The sequence below is a fragment of the Callithrix jacchus genome, chromosome 9, assembly GCF_049354715.1.
Source record: "Callithrix jacchus isolate 240 chromosome 9, calJac240_pri, whole genome shotgun sequence".
NCBI classification, from domain to species: domain Eukaryota; kingdom Metazoa; phylum Chordata; class Mammalia; order Primates; family Cebidae; genus Callithrix; species Callithrix jacchus.
In genome coordinates this window covers 13,159,740-13,180,186 of record NC_133510.1, presented here as the reverse complement: position 1 = coordinate 13,180,186, position 20,447 = coordinate 13,159,740, and the positions used below count along the sequence as shown (strand labels likewise).

The 20,447-nt window shown below is 45.2% G+C and overlaps 2 protein-coding genes and 2 pseudogenes across 4 annotated transcripts; 3 read left to right on the top strand and 1 right to left on the bottom strand.

The window, feature by feature from the left end:
* Positions 1-1,852: 1,852 nt before the first annotated feature.
* Positions 1,853-7,976, bottom strand: LOC103795115 (leucine-rich repeat-containing protein 25-like; annotated as a pseudogene). Its single transcript, XR_013522462.1, has 2 exons — positions 7,323-7,976; positions 1,853-2,297 (listed from the first exon to the last, which is right to left on the bottom strand). The product of XR_013522462.1 is annotated as a leucine-rich repeat-containing protein 25-like (transcript).
* Positions 7,977-9,175: 1,199 nt separating this feature from the next.
* Positions 9,176-10,860, top strand: LOC100399220 (taste receptor type 2 member 8). Its single transcript, XM_002752207.5, has one exon. The coding sequence runs from the start codon at positions 9,176-9,178 to the stop codon at positions 10,103-10,105; it is 930 nt and encodes a 309-aa protein (XP_002752253.3). The 3' UTR covers positions 10,106-10,860.
* A 3,020-nt stretch (positions 10,861-13,880) lies between these two features.
* LOC100398858 (taste receptor type 2 member 7) lies at positions 13,881-14,744 on the top strand. Its single transcript, XM_017975845.4, has one exon. The coding sequence runs from the start codon at positions 13,881-13,883 to the stop codon at positions 14,742-14,744; it is 864 nt and encodes a 287-aa protein (XP_017831334.4).
* Positions 14,745-15,856: 1,112 nt separating this feature from the next.
* On the top strand, positions 15,857-18,072 carry LOC100397044 (pescadillo homolog pseudogene; annotated as a pseudogene). The gene has a single exon (XR_088748.6). The product of XR_088748.6 is annotated as a pescadillo homolog pseudogene (transcript).
* Positions 18,073-20,447: the final 2,375 nt, after the last annotated feature.

Sequence of the window (20,447 nt, the reverse complement as noted above, 5' to 3'; positions counted from 1 at the left end):
CCTGAGGGGTGAGTTCATCACCCCTCCTGTTTGTGACACTTCCATGTTAGTGACACCTCATTCTTTCATATATAAAGAGCAGGGAGAAACAAATAAGTTGTGAAGAATATTTTCATACACAACATGTCTCCCAGGTTATATATACTTCCTGTTTAGGATCTTGGAATTCTGAGGTGTGCTGAGTCCAGCCCCCTCCCCGCACCAAACTGCCTGTCCCCCCGAGTCTGAGAGGAATGGCGATGGATGTCTTGGGGGACAGAGTACCCACTTCCAGCAGTGAGGTGTATCTGCTGGGAATGCCACCACCCAGAAGCCACCCTGAATGACTGCAGGTACCCCTTAACATATTCAGTGAGTACCCACCTTATGCCAGGCACTGGGCACAGCAGTGAGAAGACACACAAGAACCACCCCATGTTTTGAATCTCGGCTGAGAGAGTGGCCCAGGAGTTGGAGGCTGCAGTGAGCTATGAGAGTGCCACTGCAGTCCAGCCTGGGCACAGTGTGAGACCCCATGTCTTGGAAGAACTTTCAGAGAGAAAAAGTGGAGGCAAGCGGCATTCTAGGTGAAAGGGCTGGTGCAGGAAAAGGAAAGCTTCTGGAGGGAGGTGGTGTGGTCAGGAGGAGGCTCAGGGGAGCAGCACGGGAAAGGGCAGTGAGGTGGGCGGGGCTGGATCCCACAGGCCCCAAACACCAGTCTGAGGGTCCGGGACAATAGGGAGCCATGGAGGATGTGGAAACAGGGGAGGAGCAAGATCTGATTCATGAGTTGTAACATGGAAGTTAATGACGTCTGGGAGTCATTCACTCTGCCTGAGAAGAAACCAGGGACAGCTTCTCAGAGGAGGTGGCATTGCACCAGGGCCTTGAAGAACTTTCTCAAAAAAAAAAAAAAAAAGTATGTATATATATAATTATGTGTCTAGATATACTTTCTCAAAAAAAAAAATATATATATATATATATAATGAAGCCGGGCGAGGTGGCTCACGCCTGTAATCCCAGCACTTTGGGAGGCCAAGGTGGGTGGATCACTTGAGGTAAGGAGTTCGAGACCATCCTGGCCAACATGGTGAAACTCCGTCTCTACGAAAAATACAAAAATTAGCTGTGTGTGGTGGCGGGCACCTGTAATCCCAGCTACTCAGGACACTAAGGCAGGAGAATCGCTTGAACCTGGGGTTCAGAGGTTGCAGTGAGTGAGATTGCGCCACTGCACTCCAGCTGGGGGACAAGAGCAAAATTTTGTCTCAAAAAAAAAAAAAAAGAAAAAAAAGAAAAAGACAGAAGAAAGAAAAGGAAGGGAAGGAGGGATGGAGGGAAGTATCCAGGTGTGGTGGTTCATGCTGAAGAAAGAAACGAAAAGCTGGAAAGAAAGAAAGGAAAGAAAGGGAGGAGAAGAAAGAGAAAGAAAGAACAAAAAGAAAGGAAGAAGAAAAGAAAGAAAGAAGCTGGGCACAGTCGCTCACACACCTGTAATCCCAGCATTTTGGGAGACTGAGGCAGGTGGATCACCTGAGGTCAGGAGTTCGAGACCAGCCTGGCCAAGATGGTGAAACCCCGTCTCTACTAAAAATACAAAAATTACCAGGTATAGTGGTGGGTGCTGTAATACCAGCTACTTGAGGAGGCCAAGGCAGGAAAATCACTTGAACCCGGGAGGCAGAGGTTGCAGTAAGAGACTGCGCCACTGCACTCCAGCCTGGGTGACACAGTGAGACTCTGTCTTAGGAAAAAAAAAAAAAAGAGGGATGTGGTAGGGAGCAATTTGGGAGTCTTGGATGGAGACTTGCTCTTGGAGCTCACAAATCCTCACCTTGAGGAACTCACTCACCCTGAGCCAGTAGCCTCATAAGCCTCAAAGCATTTATTGAGCACTGCTGGCACAGCCACAGGAGGGTGATGACAGGGTTCACGCAGTGATCCTCCTGTCCCCTTGTTGGGGGTCTCTCCTCCTCCCCCCTCTAGGAGGCAAAGGGGCTGAGGAGTGGTGTGGGGGATGGTGAAGGGGTGGCAGAGCCCCCTGGGGCCTCAAAGACAGTCCTTTCCTGTCCCCATTCTTCAGATGGGGAAACTGAAGCCACAGAGGAGTTGGAATGCCCTGAGTAACCAGGCAAGGACTGGAGCGGGTCTGGGTGGAGGTTGGGACATCTTGGGCTCAGCGCCAGGGGATCACATACTCCTCGTCATCCACTGGGGCCCGGCCCAGTGACTGCTGCTTGCAGTAGACAGGCTGGGAGGCCAGGTCGACGTCCTCATAGTTCATGTAAAAGTCATTGTCCTCTGAAGGATGAGCCCTGTGTGGACAGATAGACCAAGGGTAGGTGGGGGAGGGGGAGGACTCAGGGGGCAGGCACACGAGCTTTGAGAAAGTTCAGAGTGGGCCAGGTTCCGTGGCTCATGCCTGTAATACAGCACTTTGGGAAGCTGAGGTGGGTGGATCACCTGAGGTCAGGAGTTTGAGATCAGCCTGGTGTAACACCATCTTTTTTTTTTTTTTTTTTTTTTTAAAACAATGTCTTGCTTTGTCACCCAGGCTGGGGCACAGTGGTGTGATCTTGGCTCACTGCAACCTCTGCCTCCCAGGTTCAAGCAATTCTGCTGCCTCAGCCTCCTGAGTAGCTGGGATTATAGGCATGAGCCACCATGCCCAACTAAGTTTTGTATTTTTAGTAGAGATGGGGTTTCATCATCTTGGCCAGGCTGGTCTTGAACTTCTGACCTTGTGATCCACCCACCTCGGCCTCTCAAAGTGCTGAGATTATAGGTGTGAGCCACCAGCGCCCGTCCAAAACCCTGTCTTTACCAAAAATACAAAAATTAGCCAGGCATAGTGGCATGCATCTGTAGTCCCAGCTACTCAGGAGGCTGAGGCAGGAGAATCGCTTGAATCCAGGAGGTAGATGTTGCAGTGAGCTGAGAGTGTGCCACTGCACTCCAGCCTGGGCAACAGAGCAAGACTCAGTCTCAGAAGGAAAAAAAAAAAAGAAAGTTTCAGAGAGGCTGAGTCCACCCTGAATATTTACATAGGGGAAAGTGAGGCACAGGGTAATGTTCTGACTCCCAGCCAGCCCCACCCCTGAGGAAACTGGGGGAGGGGAGTGATTCAGGGAAGGTTCTGGGGATTAATGCTGCCGTCAGGGGACCCTGAACCCTTTTTCCTTCCTTAAAAATGAGATAGCGGCCAGGCACAGTGACTCATGCCTGTAATCCCAGCATTTTGGCCGGCTGAGGCAGGAGGACCACTTGAGGCCAGGAGTTTGAGACCAGCCTGGGTAACACGGTGAGACCCTCCGTCTCTACAAAAAATAAAAGCATTATCCAGGTGTGGTGGCTTGTGCCTGGAGTCCCAGCTACTTGGGAGGCTGAGGTGGGAGAATTGCTTGAGCCCAGGAGGTGGAGGTTGCAGTGAGCTGTGATCACACCACTGCACTCCAGCCTGGGTGACAGAGGGAGACCTCATCTCAAAAAACCAAAAATTGAGGTAGCTGTTCATTATTACATCAAAATCTAAATTTTTGTTTCCTCTTGAAAAATCAGAAACTCTGGCCACGTCGGTCACATGGTCCCAAGTGGCTGCAGCAAACCGTCTGCTCCTTCAGATGGGAAATGTTTTCACCACCGAAGCAACTGACTGTGTGGCCCTCGTATCTAAAAGCAAGTCTCGGAGCCTCAGTTTCTGCATCCATAAAATTGGACGAGGAACAGGGAGTCACTTAGGAATAGTTGTTAAGGTCAGCAGAACCCCCAGAGAAGGACTTTCCTGCCTCCTGAACATTCTTTTTTTCTTTCCTCTTTTTTTTTGAGATGGAGTCTCACTCTGTCCCCCGGCTGGAGTGCAATGGCATAATCTCGGCTCACTGCAACCTCCGGCTCTCAGATTTAAGCAATTCCCTGCCTCAGCCTCCCAAATAGCTGGGATTACAGGTGCACGCCACCATGCACGGCTAATTTTTGTATTTTTAGTAGAGGCGGGGTTTCACTGTGTGTGGGCCAGGCTGGTTTTGGACTTCTGACCTCTGGATCTGCCCTCCTCTGCCTCCCAAAGTGCTGGGATTACAGGTGTGAGCCACCGTGCCCGGCTGCCTCCTGAACGTTCTAACTCCACCCCAGCTCCTCTTGTAAAAAGGGCCACTGGGCCAGGCCCGATGGCTCACGCCCAAATACCAGCACTTTGGGAGGCCAAGGTGGGCAGATCACCTAGGTCAGGAGTTCAAGACCAGCCTGGCCAACATGGCAAAACTCCATCTGTACTAAAATTACAAAAATTAGCTGGCTGTGGTGGCAGGCTCCTGTAGTCCCAGCTACTCAGGAGACTGAGGCAGGAGAATTGCTTGAACCTAGGAGGTGGAGGTTGCAGTGACCCAAGATTGTGCCACTACACTCCAGCCTGGGTGACAGAGCAAGACTCAGTCTCAAAAAAAAAAAAAAAAAAAGAAGCCAGAAGCCAGGTGCAGTGGTTCACTCCTATGATCCCAGCACTTTGGGAGGCCAAGGCGGGTGAATACCTGAGGTTGGGAGTTCAAGACTAGCCAGAGCAACATGGAGGAAACCATGTCTCTACTAAAAATGCAAAATTAGCTGGGTGTGTTGGTGCAAGTCTGTAATCCCAGCTACTTGGGAAGCTGAGGCAGGAGAATTGCTTGAACCTGGGAGGCGGAGGTTTTGGTGAGCCGAGATGGCACCACTGCACTCCAGCCTGGGTGACAGAGCAAGACTCCATCTCAAAAAAAAAAAGGGCAAAAGGGCCACTTTGGGTAAGCAGCATCTATCAGTCATTTACACTCTAGTAGGAATTTGAGACAAAGCAAGACTCTGTCTCAAAAAAAAAAAAAAAAATGTCGGCCAGGCACGGTGGCTGGCACCTGAAATCCCAGCACTTTGGGAGGTTGAGGCTGGTGGATCACCTGAGGTCAGGAGTTTGAGACCAGCATGACCAATATGGTGAAACCTCATCTTGAAAAAAAATGTAGGGTGGAAATGACACATTCAATTCTAAACCCGGTGCTTCTGAAGGCCAGGTAAATAAAGGATGCTGATCTGGTAACCTCAGGGACAGGGAGGCCACAGTGAGCATCAGAGCAGAAGCTGCCTTCGTGTGCTGTGTCTTCAACACCCTGCTGCAGACCACTTCTGCTTTTGAGCCGTGTCTACATCTGCTTTGCATATGCCTTCCTTTCCCACCAGTGGTCTCTCGATAGCCTCCCCATGTCCTGGCATGAACTCTACTGTCTAAACACAGCCCCGACCCGTGATCGTGGCCCCTTCCAGCTCGGTCCTCCCTGTTCCCCCCAGGCTTAGGCTTTCAAGTCATCCCTCTCAAAAACCATATATAGCAAATTCTCTATTCTTTTCCACCTCCGGGTCTCTGCCCCTGAGGGGGGTCCCACCCCTTGAAATTCCCTCCATTCCCTTTTCCAACCCAGAAAAGCTTTTTTTTTTTTTTTTTTGAGACAGTCTCACTCTGTCGCCCAGGCTGGAGTGCAGTGATGTGATCTCAGCTCACTGCAATCTCCACCTCCTGGGTTCAAGCGATTCTTCCTGCCTCAGCCTCCCGAGTAGTTGAGATTACAGGCACCCACCACCATACCTGGCTACTTTTTGTATTTTTGGTAGAGACAGGCTAATATTTCATATTTTTGGTTTCACCATGTTGGTCAGGCTGGTCTTGAACTGCTGACCACAGGTAATCTGCATGCCTTGGCCTCCCAAAGTGCTAGGATTACATGCATGAGTCACCACACCCACCCCCAACCTAGAAAACTTCAACTCATTTGTCTAAGCCCAGCAAAATCATCTAGAGGCTGACTGCGGTGGCTCACACCCATAATCCCAGAACTTTGGGAGGCGGAGACATGAGGATTGCTTGAAGCCAAGAGTTTGAGACCAGCCTGAAAAACATAGCACGACCCCTGTCTTTACAAAAAATACAAAAATTAGGCTTGGCGCGGTGGCTCACACCTGTAATCCTAACACTTTGAGAGGCTGAGGCGAGTGGATCACGAGGTCAGGAGATCAAAACCATCCTGGCTAACATGGTGAAACCCTGTCTCTACTAAAAATATTTTAAAAATTAGCTGGGCATGGTGGCACCCGCCTGTGGTCCCAGCTACTTGGGAGGCTGAGGCAGGAGGATCACTTGAGGTCAGGAGTCTGAGGCTGCAATGATCTGTGATCACACCACTGCACTCCAGCCTGAGCGACAGAGTGAGACTATCTCAAAAAAAAAAGTCATCTAGAGGTGATGGGACTTTGTAGAGCATCGTTTTATCATCTTGTGTGTGTCGTGGGGACATGGAGGGCTGTCCCCATTCTATGGAGACAGAAATGGAGGTTCAGACACAGCCCTGGGTCACACAGGATCTGGGCTTATGCTGCTGATGGCCGCCACAGAGCCCCAACTCTGCCCAAGCAGTCGCCTCCTCTCTCCCCACCCTTGGCGGCCAGAAACTGGGTTTACAGGTCATGAAGGGGAAGTTTGTGCCATATATGGGAACTCGCTTAATTCTTATCCGGCACATTAAAATACAGGCTGTAATTCTCCCCCATTTTATCTTATATTATTTTTGAGATGGAGTCTTACTCTGTCACCCAGGCTGGAGTGCAATGGCGTGAACTTGGCTCACTGCAACCTCTGACTCCTGGGTTTGAGTGACTCTCCTGCCTCAGCCTCCCCAGTAGCTGGGACCACAGGCACCTGCCAACACACTTATACAAAATAATTTTTGTATTTTTAGTAGAGATGGGGTTTCACTGTGTTGGCCAGGCTGGTCTCGAACTCCGGACTTCAAGTGATCTGCCTGCCTTGGCCTCCCAAAGTGCTGGGATTACGAACACGAGCCAGTCTTCTCCCATTTTATAGGTGAGGTGACTGAGGCTCAGAGAAGTAAAGCTACTTGGCTAAGATCCCACAGCCTGCAAGTGGCAGAGCTGGGATTTTGTTTTGTTTTGTTTTGAGACAGAGTCTCGCCTGGTTGCTTAGGCTGGAGTGCAATCAAACAATCTCGGCTCACTGCAAACTCCACCTCCATAGTTCAAGCGATTCTCCTGCCTCAGCATCCCGAGTAGATGGGACTACAGGCGTGTGCCACCACGCCTGGCTAATTTTTTTTTCATATTTTTAGAAGAGACGGGGTTTCACTATGTTGGCCAGGCTTGTCTCGAACTCCTGACCTCGTGATCTGCTCACCTTGACCTCCCAAAATGCTGAGATTACAGGCATGAGCCACTGCACCCGGTAGAGCTGGGATTTGAACCCCGGTCATCTGGGTGTGGAGCTTTGCTATTTGCCACTTTGGCAGGTGTCTTCATGGGTTCCTTACCCCTTTCTGGCCCACTGGTGCTCGGCTCCTGGCTGGCCCACAAACATGTTTTCATAGCTGAGGTGGAGGGGTGGGTGGGGTGACCACTTGGGGCTTGCGGGAGTTGCTGCTGCTGTACCGTGGCTGCAAGCCTGAACGGGGCTTGGGCCCATCCTGAGCAGCCCAGGGCTTGTCCAGGTCCGAACTTCTGGCCAGGTGGCCTTGCCAGAGTCTCCAGGCCAGCAAGGGGCCAGCGATGTCAAGTCTGAGAAGCAGGCACCTGCTGGCCGCCGCCGCCTTGATGATCGCAGGGGCCAGGCTGGGGGCGCAGCTGACCTCCGGAAAGGCGGAGAGGTTGCGTTGGGAGCTGGTGGACTGGACAGCGCCCGGTCCACACGGGACAGGGGGTTTTGTAGCACATTCAGGAGCTGAAGCTTCCGCAGGGCGGCGGAAAAAGTCCCTGGGAGTTCCCGCAGTCCGTTCCCAGACAGGTCCAGGAGAAGCACTTCGCGGTCCGCAGACTGGTTCTGGGCAGGCTCAGGCCAAGGCCGCCGAAGTTCAGGCACGTGTCCCTGAACTCCATGTTCCAGTCCACATCCGCGGAGGAGACGGCGCAGGACAGTTCCCGGCGTCTGACCCCGGCAGCAGCAGCGTCCAGGCCAGGGCACCCCCCATTCAAGCAACCTACACAGAGACACCGGAATCTAAGCCCCGACCTCAGCCCTGCGGCCGCCCTCGCCTTCTCCGCTAGAGTTTACTATTAAAGCTCAGACCAGGGCAAGCAGCTTCTGAAATGGTAAAACGCAGCCCTGATCTGGTCGCCTCCGCGGTCCTACCTTTTGGGTCCCACTGGCACGCTTTTGCCTCGGCAATGCTGGAAAAGCCACAGCATCGCCCTCTCGAGATGGTCCCACTTCCCTCTTGAGAGAGCCCAGTGACTTCATGTCCCCTATTACCACCCCAACTGACTGCCAACCCAACTTGCTTCCAGATCTCAGCTTGGTTGACTCCCAGCTCATGCAGTCATTTATTCATTCAACAAACATCACCCACGCAGGGCCCCCAAGAAGCCTTATCCCTGGCCAGGTCCTCAAGGAGCTGTCTTAAGAGAGACAGAGCTGGACACAGACACTCCTAGTCCCATGCCATCAGGGAAGGTCTGGAGGGAAGGACAGTGTCCTGGAAGCTTCCTGGAGAAGGAGGCATTACAGTTGGGGTTCAACTGCATGTCATTTATAATTAGATTTGTATCATATCCTTCCCTAATTGGCCAATGAAGAAAAGAATTATTATCCTCTGATTAAATGTTAGCTGTCTACACTCTAATTGCACTAATTATCTTTCCGAAGTGAAAATTTGTTTCCATCTGGGAGACCTGATTTGTGGGTCATTTATAACTTACATGATGAAAGTGAAGTTTTACTTACACAACTGGATTTTTATTAAACATGTATCTCTTTCTTTGGTGACTCCTTATTCAAAACTCAATTTGATGGGTCCAAATATAGAGCTGCAGCAAGACGCCTGGTGCAAATTTGTGATATAAAATCTCTTTGATTTTGCATGAGAGAAATTTCAGCCAAACGTCTCAGATTTCATTCACTAAAAGGTAATAATTATAGTTTTTCCAGCCTATAAATAACTAGCCAAGCTGTTCATTTGGAGCAATTAGTTGGTTTCATCTTCGGGAACGTAGAGACAATACTATTTCAGAGGAGAGCCGAACACTTCTAGAATGATATCAACGTCAAAATAATAGCAGATGAAAACATTATTGCATCATTCAAAGAATTTACTAATCATGCGTCGATAGGTCACCTGTAAATTAGCTCATCTACAGTGATATTTGAGATCAGATTGTTATCTCTACAAACATGTCCAGTGCTGCAGATAGCATCTCTATAATCCTAATAACTGGAGAATTCATAATAGGAGTATTGGGGAATGGATTCATTGGACTAGTCAACTGGGTTGATTGGATTAAGAAGAAAAAGATCTCCACAATTGACTGCATCATCACCAATTTAGTTCTCTCCAGAATTTGTTTGATCAGCGTAATGGTTCTAAATGTCATTTTAATAGTACTTTACCCAGATGTTTACACAAAGAGGAAGCTACAGATAGTCATTTGTACCTTCTGGACATTTGCCAACTACTTAAATATGTGGTTTACCACCTGCCTCAATGTCTTTTACTGTCTCAAGATAGCTAATTTCTCTCACCCACTTTTTCTCTGGCTGAAGTGGAAAACTGACACGGTGGCTCGCTGGATCCTGCTGGGATGCTTTGCCATTTCCTCGTTGGTCGGTCTTATAGTACCAATCGTGCTGAGTTGTGATTATAAGTTTCATGCAACTGCAAAGCATAAAAGAAATATTACTGAAATGTTCCATGTGAGTAAAATGCCATCCTTCAAACCCTTGACTCTCTTTAACCTGTTTGCAATTGTCCCATTTATTGTGTCACTGATATCTTTTATCCTTTTAGTAAGATCTTTATGGAGACACACCAAGCAAATAAAACTCCATGCTACCAGCTGTAGAGACCCCAGCACAAAGGCTCATGTGAGAGCCATTAAAACTATGACTTCATTTATCTTCTTTTTTTTCCTGTACTATATTATTTCTCTTTGGGTGACCTTTAGCTATCTTATTACAAAATATAAATTAGCTATGGTGTTTGGAGAGATCATAGCAATTCTCTATCCCTTGGGTCACTCACTTATTTTAATTATTTTCAATAAGAAACTGAGGCAGGCATCTGTCAAAATGCTGACTTGTAGAAAAATTGCCTGTGTGATATGAAATCTTAGTTTTATAAATGGAATTTAAAATCAAATCTTCTTCTCTAATAAAAATATAATTTTCTTAAAAGTCCATTCTCATTTTCCCCATTATCTCATTTATTTTGGATGCATATCTTTTTAAGTGTCATTAGGACCTAGTGGCAAACTAATCTGTTATGTCTCTTTACAACCAGAAATGCTCATCTTTCTATGAAGAATTTCAGAGCTCATGCTTCTCTTCTTGTCTCCTCAATGCAAATGTTAGGCATATATTGCCTAAAGTCTTTTCAGACTTTACTTTGGCTCATGGTAAAGTGAACCTGAGCTACACTAACTGGTTTCCTGGTTTCTCATTTTCCTTTGTCATACTTTTTTTTTTTTTGAGACAAAGTATCGCTCTGTCTCCCAGGCTGGAGTGCAGTGGTGTGGTCTCGGCTCACTGCAACCTCTGCCTCCCCGGTTCAAGAGATTCTCCTGCCTCAGCCTCCTGAGTAGCTGGGAGTACAGGTGCATGCCATCACGCCCAGCTAACTTTTGTATTTTTGGTAGAGACGGGGTTTCAGCATGTTGGTCAGGCTGGTCTTGACCTCCTGACCTTGTGATCCTCCTGCCTCGGTCTCCCAAAGTACTGGGATTACAGGCATGAGCCACCTTGCCCAGCCTCTGCCATACATTTTTATTGCTGGTCCTTAGTTGTGCTCCTTTCCTGGCTCTGCTGAGTCAATCCCATTTGGATTATTGACTAAGAACTCAGATCTTCCTGGTCTGTCTTTGGTTTTCCTGATCCATGGTCTCCTAGGTAATATTTCCTGGTCGGACTTATTCTGATGCTTTCTATTTATTTTCCTTGAAATTAAATTTCCTCTCAAACAACTTGCTTTTCATGCCACACCTGGGTGGGAATCGAAACCATTCAAGTTCCACTCACTTAAGGGGTGTTCCTAAGCCCTCTTCACAATCTTGACAAAAGAATGGAGATAACAAATATCCATCATACTGCTCACTCAGGTTCTTTCCTCTAACCAGAGCCTGCAAAGGTTTTCACTCAGGACTTAACAAAAGAAATAAATTGGGAAGACATTAACATATACCATTTAAGAAGCACATACTGTCAGTGGAAGAAGCAATAAATGTTTACAAAAAATACAGAGTAATTTTTTATTCAAAAAGAAGAAAGCGTGTCACCAAAAAGGTTTAATTTTGCTGTGAAGATGACATTGAGTCTCACTATAATATTGAAACGTTTGCTCTGTGGCGTCTCAGGTTGTGTATGTTCTAATATGGCTGCACACTTTTGCTTTTACTCTCATTATTTTCTATATTTAATTCTGATGTATTTCAATCGACTAATTTCCCTTTATTATAACTAAAATACTAATTACCTGAACATTATCAGTTGTTTGTCTTATTATTATGTAAAATTCACTTTGTAAAGTACTAATACTTACAACTCTAAGCATGTAAACTTTGTGAACTATATTTCTAATATGTTAGCTGTTTATGTACTCTTTGTTGTACAAGACAGAAGAATTCATGTTCTTTTGATGAAATATATTAATATATTCTAAAAAAATACCTGTAGATTTTACACTAGGATGAACTTTATATTTTTCTAAATGTTTAGATGAAATAAATATTTTATTGAATTAGCACTTTTGGGAAGGTTTTATCCTATTCTTCTTAAGATTTTTCTTCCATATTTTGTTTCCTGTATCTCCAACATTTCAAGCATCTTCAGTGACCGCAGTGTCTAGAGCTCTAAGTAGTAGACTTTTGACAGAACACTCTCCTGTGGAACTTTTTTTCTTAACTCTATATTCACATAACTTCATGCTATACAACACTGGTATGCATAAAATCTACATTTACTTTCAAAACCAAACAAAAAAAGGTCTAAAGATTATTTGGGCAAAGATGTCATCAGAGTTCCTGTGAGTACTTCATTTACCAGGATACACTGTGGGGAAAACGATGAGTCTAGGTCGGTTATCATTTCCAAGATTGTTCTATCACAGGTGATGTACCAGTTTCCTGTAAACATAGCTACTGGCCGGGCGCGGTGGCTCACGCCTGTAATCCCAGCACTTTGGGAGGCCGAGGCGGGTGGATCACGAGGTCAAGAGATCGAGACCATCCTGGTCAACATGGTGAAACCCCGTCTCTACTAAAATTACAAAAAATTAGCTGGGCACGGTGGCACGTGCCTGTAATCCCAGCTACTCAGGAGGCTGAGGCAGGAGAATTGCCTGAACCCAGGACGGAGGTTGCGGTGAGCCGAGATTGTGCCATTGCACTCCAGCCTGGGTAGCAAGAGCGAAACTCCGTCTCAAAAAAAAAAAAAAAAAACCATAGCTACTTAATCATGCTGTTTGTCCAAAAATGAAGGCTACATCTCCAGAATGAAGGTTTGCCTTTTAAGGAAGGATAAGAGGAGACACACATTCCCAGGAAGGTGCCAGTACCCAAGAACTCTTCTGGAAACACCATGTAGTAAAGTGCTTCTCAGTAACTAGGGAGATATTTCAAAGTAAGAATTCATCTGTAGAGAAGTGGAAAGTTTAATCTTCAGTATCCTGCTAGAAGAGCTAAGGATCTTGATACTCATGCAATTTGTAAATAGGAGAACGGAGGGAATGAAATACAGAATTTTACTATCTTCTCTCTCATGCATACAACTACCCTTGAGAACATTTTTACAAGTTTTAAAAAATCTTCATGAAAGTATAATTGATATAAAAATGACTTCATATATTTAATGCATACAATTTGGAGAGACTGGACATACTCAAACACCCATGATATCACCACAAAGTTACAGATGTATCTAATACATCCCAAAGTTTCCTTGAGAACATTTTAAGTGAAAATGAAAAATTTAAAGATAATTGTCTTGTTTTATTATAGGTCCTTTACCTTATTATATAACATCACTAAGTAACCATTAAATGTCACTTTGTCAATAAGACAATGTGTTGCATTAAGAGACACTATGCCATAAAATTGTTCATTGCACAGTCAAAATAATAAGCTAAAGTTTCCTTGGAAAGAAATAATCTACATTTAGTGTCAACTTTTTAAATTTCCTGAAAATATATAATTCTCACTCTGAAGCCAAATTTTGGATTCGTTATTAATTATCAATAGTAACATACAACAAAACAAATATTCTTCCAGGAATTTCAATTTTTGCCAACTTTATACTTGCTACCAAATTCTTGATGTTTAGGTTCGCCAGACAAAATATGGAACACTCAACCAAAGTTGAACTTCAGTACTTCCTGAAAGCACTGATCTTATGTAATTTGGCACATACACTAAAAAATTATTCATTTGTTTACCTGTAATTCAAGTTTAACTGGGTGCCCTGACTTTTTAGTTGCTAAATCTAGCAACTCTATTGAGGTTACTAGTATACATCACAAATTAATGAATTCAGAATGCATACGCCTTAGCCTCAGAAAGACCTTGCAGGACTACGAAAGGGAACTGGCCCAGTTTGCATCTTAGTAAACAGTAGCTCAGCCTAAATTCACCATATGTGGAAAAATACAACCTGCTGAGTAGGTAAATGGGCATACAGTGGCCAGGCCAAGGATTGCCAACCACATTGTTTTTCAAGACTAATTAGGATTTAATGAAGATAGCTCTAGTCTTCATTTATTATCCCAGTCTCCATTACAAGACAGACTACAAAGAAGAGATAAAGAAAGTTACGTCAAAATCTAAGAAGCAGGTGTAGATGTCAAACTCTATCAGGTCAACTAGAAACTAATTGCCTATTTCTCTATTTAAACATGACAAATAAATTGCAGACTGCCTTACTGATCTTAGCAATTGGAGAGTTTTCAGTTGGGATCTTAGGGAATGCATTCATTGGATTGGTAAACTGCGTGGACTGGGTTAAGAAGAGGAAGATTGCCTCCGTTGATTTAATCCTCACAAGTCTGGCCATATCCAGAATTTGTCTATTGTGCATAATACTATTAGATTGTTCTACACTGGTGCTGTATCCAGATGTCTATGCCACCGGTAAACAAATGAGAATCATCGACTTCTTCTGGACCCTAACTAACCATTTAAATATCTGGTTTGCAACCTGCCTCAGCATTTACTATTTCTTCAAGATAGCTAATTTCTTTCACCCAGTTTTCCTCTGGATGAAGTGGAGAATTGACAGGGAGATTTTCTGGATCCTGCTGGGGTGCTTGGTTCTCTCTGTGTTTATTCGCCTTCCAGCCACTGAGAATGTGAATACTGATTTCAGGCGTTGTGTGAAGGCAAAACGGAAAACAAACTTAACTTGGAGCTGCAGAGTAAATCAAAATCAACATGCTTCTACCAAGTTATTTCTCAACCTGGTAACGCTGCTCCCCTTTTCCGTGTTCCTGATGTCTTTTTTCCTCTTGATCCTCTCCCTGCATAGACATATAAGGCGAATGCAGCTCAGTGCCACAGGGTGCAGAGACCCCAGCACAGAAGCCCATGTGAGAGCCCTGAAAGCTGTCATTTCCTTCCTTCTCCTCTTTATTGCCTACTGTTTGTGCTTTCTCATCGCCACCTCCAGCTACTTTATGTCAGAGACAGAATTAGCTGTGATTTTTGGTGAGTCTATAGCTCTAATCTACCCATTCATTTATCCTAATACTGGGAAACAATAAATTAAGACATGCATCTCTAAGGGTGCTTTGGAAAGTAATGTATATTCTAAAAGTAAGACAATTCTAACAACATAAATAGATCTGAAGAGAAACTATGCTTTTCTAGGACAAACAAAAATGAGATGTTTCTAAGGTGCCTTCAGTTCTTGCATTCATGTTTGATGTGATTAATTACTCCTATAACTTATTTAGGATATCTGTGGTTGTAATTTAGGGAATCTCATGCACAGCTGGCTGGATCTCTCATCTCTGTCTCTGTCTCTGACTTTGTCTGTGTCTTCCTGCTTCTCTCTTCTCTCACTCTTCCTTTCTTTACAGTTGGTGTGTTGTTGCTTTTTTTAAACATGTTTCAGAACAAACAGAAATTAATATCCTACTATCAACTATTGAGAGTTGAGGGCATTTTCATAGTTCTAAGTCCTATTTCCAGATGCAAAGATGTGTGACTAATTCAAAACAAGTGTAATAGCATCTTGCTGTTATTTGCATCCTTATGAAAAGCAGCTAGTTCATTCTCATAGTCCTAGTTAGATTGTTATTCTCAGATCATCCAACTAAGTTCTACCTTTGGCAAAGACTCAATAAAGTCACAGTTCTTAATAAATGCTGTGGAATTCTATGAATTATCTTATTATAATCACAGTTAAGGTATATAGCATGGCTAAATATATTGTCACAGGGAGTTCAAAGATTATTTGAGGATAACAATAAATGAATGAAGGCCAATCTATAAGTAAAAGAGGGAAAATTTATGTAGAAAATGGCTAAAAATAAGAAGCCTAAATTGAACTATTAATTATTTATCAAAGAAAATTTCTCAACAAAAGACGTGTGTCCATGGACTGCACCAGGCAATGACTGTCAAGATGCTGTGATAAGACCTTCAATCAAAAGCTTATATATGGATATGCTAAAATGTCAAAACTCTCAAAGGATATATTGCCTCACTGTAGATATCTCCATACTCCAGAGAAATATTGTTGGACTGTATATAAGACATCCTTAAGGGTTCAATGATTCTGTAAGAATATAGAATATATTATCAACCAACCTGATCTGATATTTATTAAAGACTCCATAAAAGAAAGAGACCGGTCTGTCTGCGCGGCCCTAGTCTTCTAGTCAACTTGGAGCGATGGGAGGCCTTGAGAAGAAGAAGTATGAACGAGGCTCAGCCACCAACTACATCACCCTGAACAAAGCCCGGAAGAAGCTCCAGCTGAGCCTGGCTGACTTTAGGCGGCTGTGCATTCTGAAGGGCATTTATCCCCATGAACCCAAACACAAGAAGAAGGTTAACAAGGGTTTTACAGCGGCCTGAACTTTTTACCTTATCAAAGACATCAGGTTTCTCCTCCATGAACCCATCGTCAACAAGTTCCGGGAATACAAGGTGTTCGTCCAGAAGCTCTGGAAGGCCTATGGGAAGAGCGAGTGGAACACCGTAGAGTGTCTAAAGGACAATAAGCCCAACTACAAACTTGACCTCATCATCAAGGAACGGTACCCCACGTTCATTGATGCCCTGCGCGACCTGGACGACGCCCTCTCCATGTGCTTCCTCTTTTCCACCTTCCCACGGACTGGCAAGTGTCACGTGCAGACCATTCAGCTGTGCCGCCGGCTCACCGTGGAGTTCATGCATACATCATTGCCTCCTGTGCCCTGCGCAAGGTCTTCCTGTCCATCAAAGGCATTTACTACCAGGCCAAGGTGCTGGGGCAGCCCATCGTGTGGATCACTCCCTATGCCTTCTCCCATGACCACCCAACAGATGTGGACTACAGGGTCATGGCCACCTTCACTGAGTTCTACACCACCCTGCTGGGCTTCGTCAACTTCTGCCTCTACCAGTTGCTCAACCTCCACTACCCCCCAAAGCTCGAGGGACAGGCCCCGGCAGAGGTGAAGGCCAGTGAGGACGCCTACGGCGCTGGACTCTGAGAGCTCTATGGAGAAACTGGTGGCCCTCAGTGCCAGCCTGGCTCGTGTGGTGGTACCTGCCATGGAAGAGGAGGCCGAGGTGGATGAGTTTCCTGCCGATGGGGAGATGTCGGCACAAGAGGAAGACCGCAGGAAGGAGCTGGAGGCGCAGGAGAAGCACAAGAAGCTTTTTGAGGGCCTGACGTTCTTCCTGAACTGAGAGGTGCCCCGCGAGGCCCTGGCCTTCATCATCAGGAGTTTTGGGGGGAAAGGGTCCTGGGACAAATCTTTGTGCATTGGGGCCACCTACGACGTCACGGACTCCCGCATCACTCACCAGATTGTCGACCGGCCTGGGCAGCAGACCCCTGTCATAGGCAGGTGCTACATGCAGCCCCAGTGGGTGTTTGACTCAGTGAACGCTAGGCTCCTCCTCCCCGTGGCAGAGTACTTCCCTGGGGTGCAGCTCCCCCCACACCTTTCACCCTTTGTGACTGAGAAGGAAGGAGATTATGTCCCACCTGACTGGCTCTGCAGCGGGGAGAAGACCCAGGAAACCTGAATGAGTCAGAACAAGAGGAGGAAGAGGAGGATGACAATGAAGGTGATGGTGATGAAGTGGGAGAAAATGAGGAAGAAGAGGAAGATGCAGAGGCTGGTTCAGAAAAGGAGGAGGAGGCCTGGCTGGCAGCCCTGGAGGAACAGAGGATGGAGGGGAAGAAGCCCAGGGTGATGGCAGTCACCTTGAAACTGGAGGATAAGCAGCGGCTGGCCCAGGAGGAAAAGAGCGAGGCCAAGTGCTTGGCCATCATGATGATGAAGAAGCGGGAGAAGTACCTATACCAGAAGATCATGTTTGGCAAGAGGCGAAAAATCCGAGAGGCCAACAAGCTGGCAGAGAAACGGAAAGCCCATGATCAGGTGGTAAAGTCTGAGAAGAAGGCCAAGAAGGCAAGGCCGGAGTGAGTGCTGGAGGCCCCTCACAGCTGAGGCCAGCTCCTGGCAGCTGAGCCTGGCAGAGGCAGGCAAGAGGACCTCAGTGTGATGGACCAGAGTCACTTCTCTTCTCCTTTCTCCAGCCAGCCCTGATCCCTCATGCTCTCTGGCTGGGCCAGTGGGCAGCCCTGGCCCTCCCTTGGATGGAGCTGCCCTGCTGGTGCCTGAGCAATGAGGCCTCTGTGCCCAGCCTGATTCTGTGCTCCCAGGAGCCAGTGACATGAGGTGCAGGGGCCCACTCAGCCTCTTACCTGCTGCCCCTATTCACCCTGGCTTTCCACAGCCCCCTCCTGCACAGTTGGACCCTTGATTCTCAGGGTGCTGTGATGGGGTGAGGGTGGGGGGAGCATTTGTTATTAAATGACTGGACTTTTGTGCCAATTGTTTAAAAAAAAAAAAAAAAGAAAGAGAGACCATATTCTCTGTTCACGTATATATTGAATATTCTCCAGACAATACCATATATCAGGCTGCAAAGGGAAAATATATTTGGGACATACCATCAAAAGCACATCGTTTGTGTTGTGGCAAAGACATTTTGTGGTGATCAACACTGTACTAACCAGCCTAGAGTAGTCATGAACTTTGTGTCCAAAAAAGAAAGTATTTATAAATAAAGGGATAGTAAATATTCTCATCAATAAATTTGGTAAAAATCAAATTAGTTTTACACTAGTTTTATATGTTAATTTTCTTCTCTGACTCTGAGAGTGCAAAAGATACACATTGATTTAATTGCTAAATTTACAAAGATGTTTTGGGTGCCTTGTAATTTAAAGAAACAAATGAAAATTAGATGCATAGGCTAAAGCTTACTTTTCTGAAAATTGTCTCAAAGAATACCTTTCCCCATACCCTAAATGAGCCAGGGCCCAGTTCATGTTAATTTATTAGACATGGAAGCAAAAGAAACTTAAAGGCTGATTAGAAGCTTAGAAGCTCCACATTTGATGCCTCTATATTGTGGACCCTAGAAATTTAATTGCCACTTACATTGCAAACATGGCACCTCAAAATTCAATTTCTCTGTGGTCAGCAGCCAGGCAGAGGATATTGAGGTAGAAACAGTAGCAGTGTTAGTAACCTCTTACTGTACATAGTTCTCTTTACTGGCCTACGTAGGATGAAGGTAATATAACCAAAGTGGGTAGATTTTTCTTCTAGGATTATATTAATTCTGAGAAATTATGCAAAGATGATAACTCAGGGTTGAAATGAATATTTGCACTGTTTCTTTCACTCACACTATTTAGGATAGAGCTTTCAGGCTTTCTCTAAGTGAGTGCAGTGAAGGGGCTACAGAAAACACAGACTCCTTTTTCTGTTTTTATTTCTTGCTTAATGAAAAGATACCCATTAGCACTTGAATGTCTGACTGTTAGGCTCTATCCCAGATGCAGGAAATACAGATGAAAAATGTGACAAAATCTATGCTCTTATGGAATGTACAGTCATAGAAAACATTATAGAAGGCAATGATCAAATAAACAAAAAAACAGTTATGAGTCATGATTAATGCAACTGAGAACAACTGCAGGTGAGGGATAACTGTATATAGCATCGTCAGGATAGATCAACCCAGGAAAATGAACTCTTAGCTGAGACTTGAATGACAAATATAATCTGGCCATAAAACAGCCTGGAGAAATAACGTCTCAAAAAGACGGCAGAACAAGTGCAAAGACCTTAAGGAGCAAGTGTTTGAGAAAGTGTGATAAAGATCTGAATGACTAAAGTGTGGTGAGCAAGGAGTGAATGGCAGGAGATCATGATCAAGATTATGAAAGGCCTTGTAGGTCGGGTGAGAGAATTTGGATTTAAGTGCAATGGAAAGACATTGAAGAATTTAAAGTCATATGCAAAGTACTTTGACTTAAACATAGATATAAGTTCACTTTGGTTGTGGGAAGAATACTGTATATTTTGGTGAGAGAGTATAATTAGGAAGACCAGCTGGTAAGTTATTACAGTAAGGAGTCCATGTGAGATATCATGGAGGTTCAGATCTGATGGTGGAAACGGAGTTAGGGGATTTTCTTAATGAATGAATTCTACATATTACATAGGTAGACCTGATGGATCTTGCTAAATGATTAGATGAAGGCAGGGATTGAGGGCAAGAGAATTCAAAAAACTTTTAGATTGTTTTTATTTTAACCACTGGGAGTACATGGCTATGTAGGATTGAGAGAGTGATTACCAGAAATAAAAATCCCACTTTTTACATGTTATGCTTGACACATCTATGAAATAACAAAGTGAGGAACTCAGATAGGTATCTACATATATGAATCTGTAACTAACGATAGACATCAGAGATATAAATTTCAAAGTCGTCACCATAGAAATAAGATTGCATTAAAAAAAAAAAAAAAAAGAGGTGGGCTGGGCGCGGTGGCTCACGCCTGTAATCCCAGCACTTTGGGAGGCTGAGGTGGGTGGATCATGAGATCAAGAGATCAAGACCATCCTGGTCAACATGGTAAAACCCCATCTCTACCAAAAATACAAAAAATTAGCTGGGCGTGGTGGCGCGATTGCCTGTAGTCCCAGCTACTCGGGAGGCTGAGGTAGGAGAATTGCCTGAACCCAGTAGGCGGAGGTTGTGGTGAGCCGAGATCGCGCCATTGCACTCCAGCCTGGGTAACAAGAGCGAAACTCCGTCTCAAAAAAAAAAAAAAAAAAAAAAAAAAGAGGTCATTGATGAGGAACTGACACCATATCTGAGACCTGAGATGTCTGAATCTGTAGAGGTAAGATTTGAGGAAAATAAAACAGCAAAGG

Bases quoted from the DNA above. Each gene is read 5' to 3' on its own strand.
- LOC100399220 (XM_002752207.5), top strand. From the start codon at position 9,176: ATGTCCAGTGCTGCAGATAGCATCTCTATAATCCTAATAACTGGAGAA.
- LOC100398858 (XM_017975845.4), top strand. From the start codon at position 13,881: ATGACAAATAAATTGCAGACTGCCTTACTGATCTTAGCAATTGGAGAG.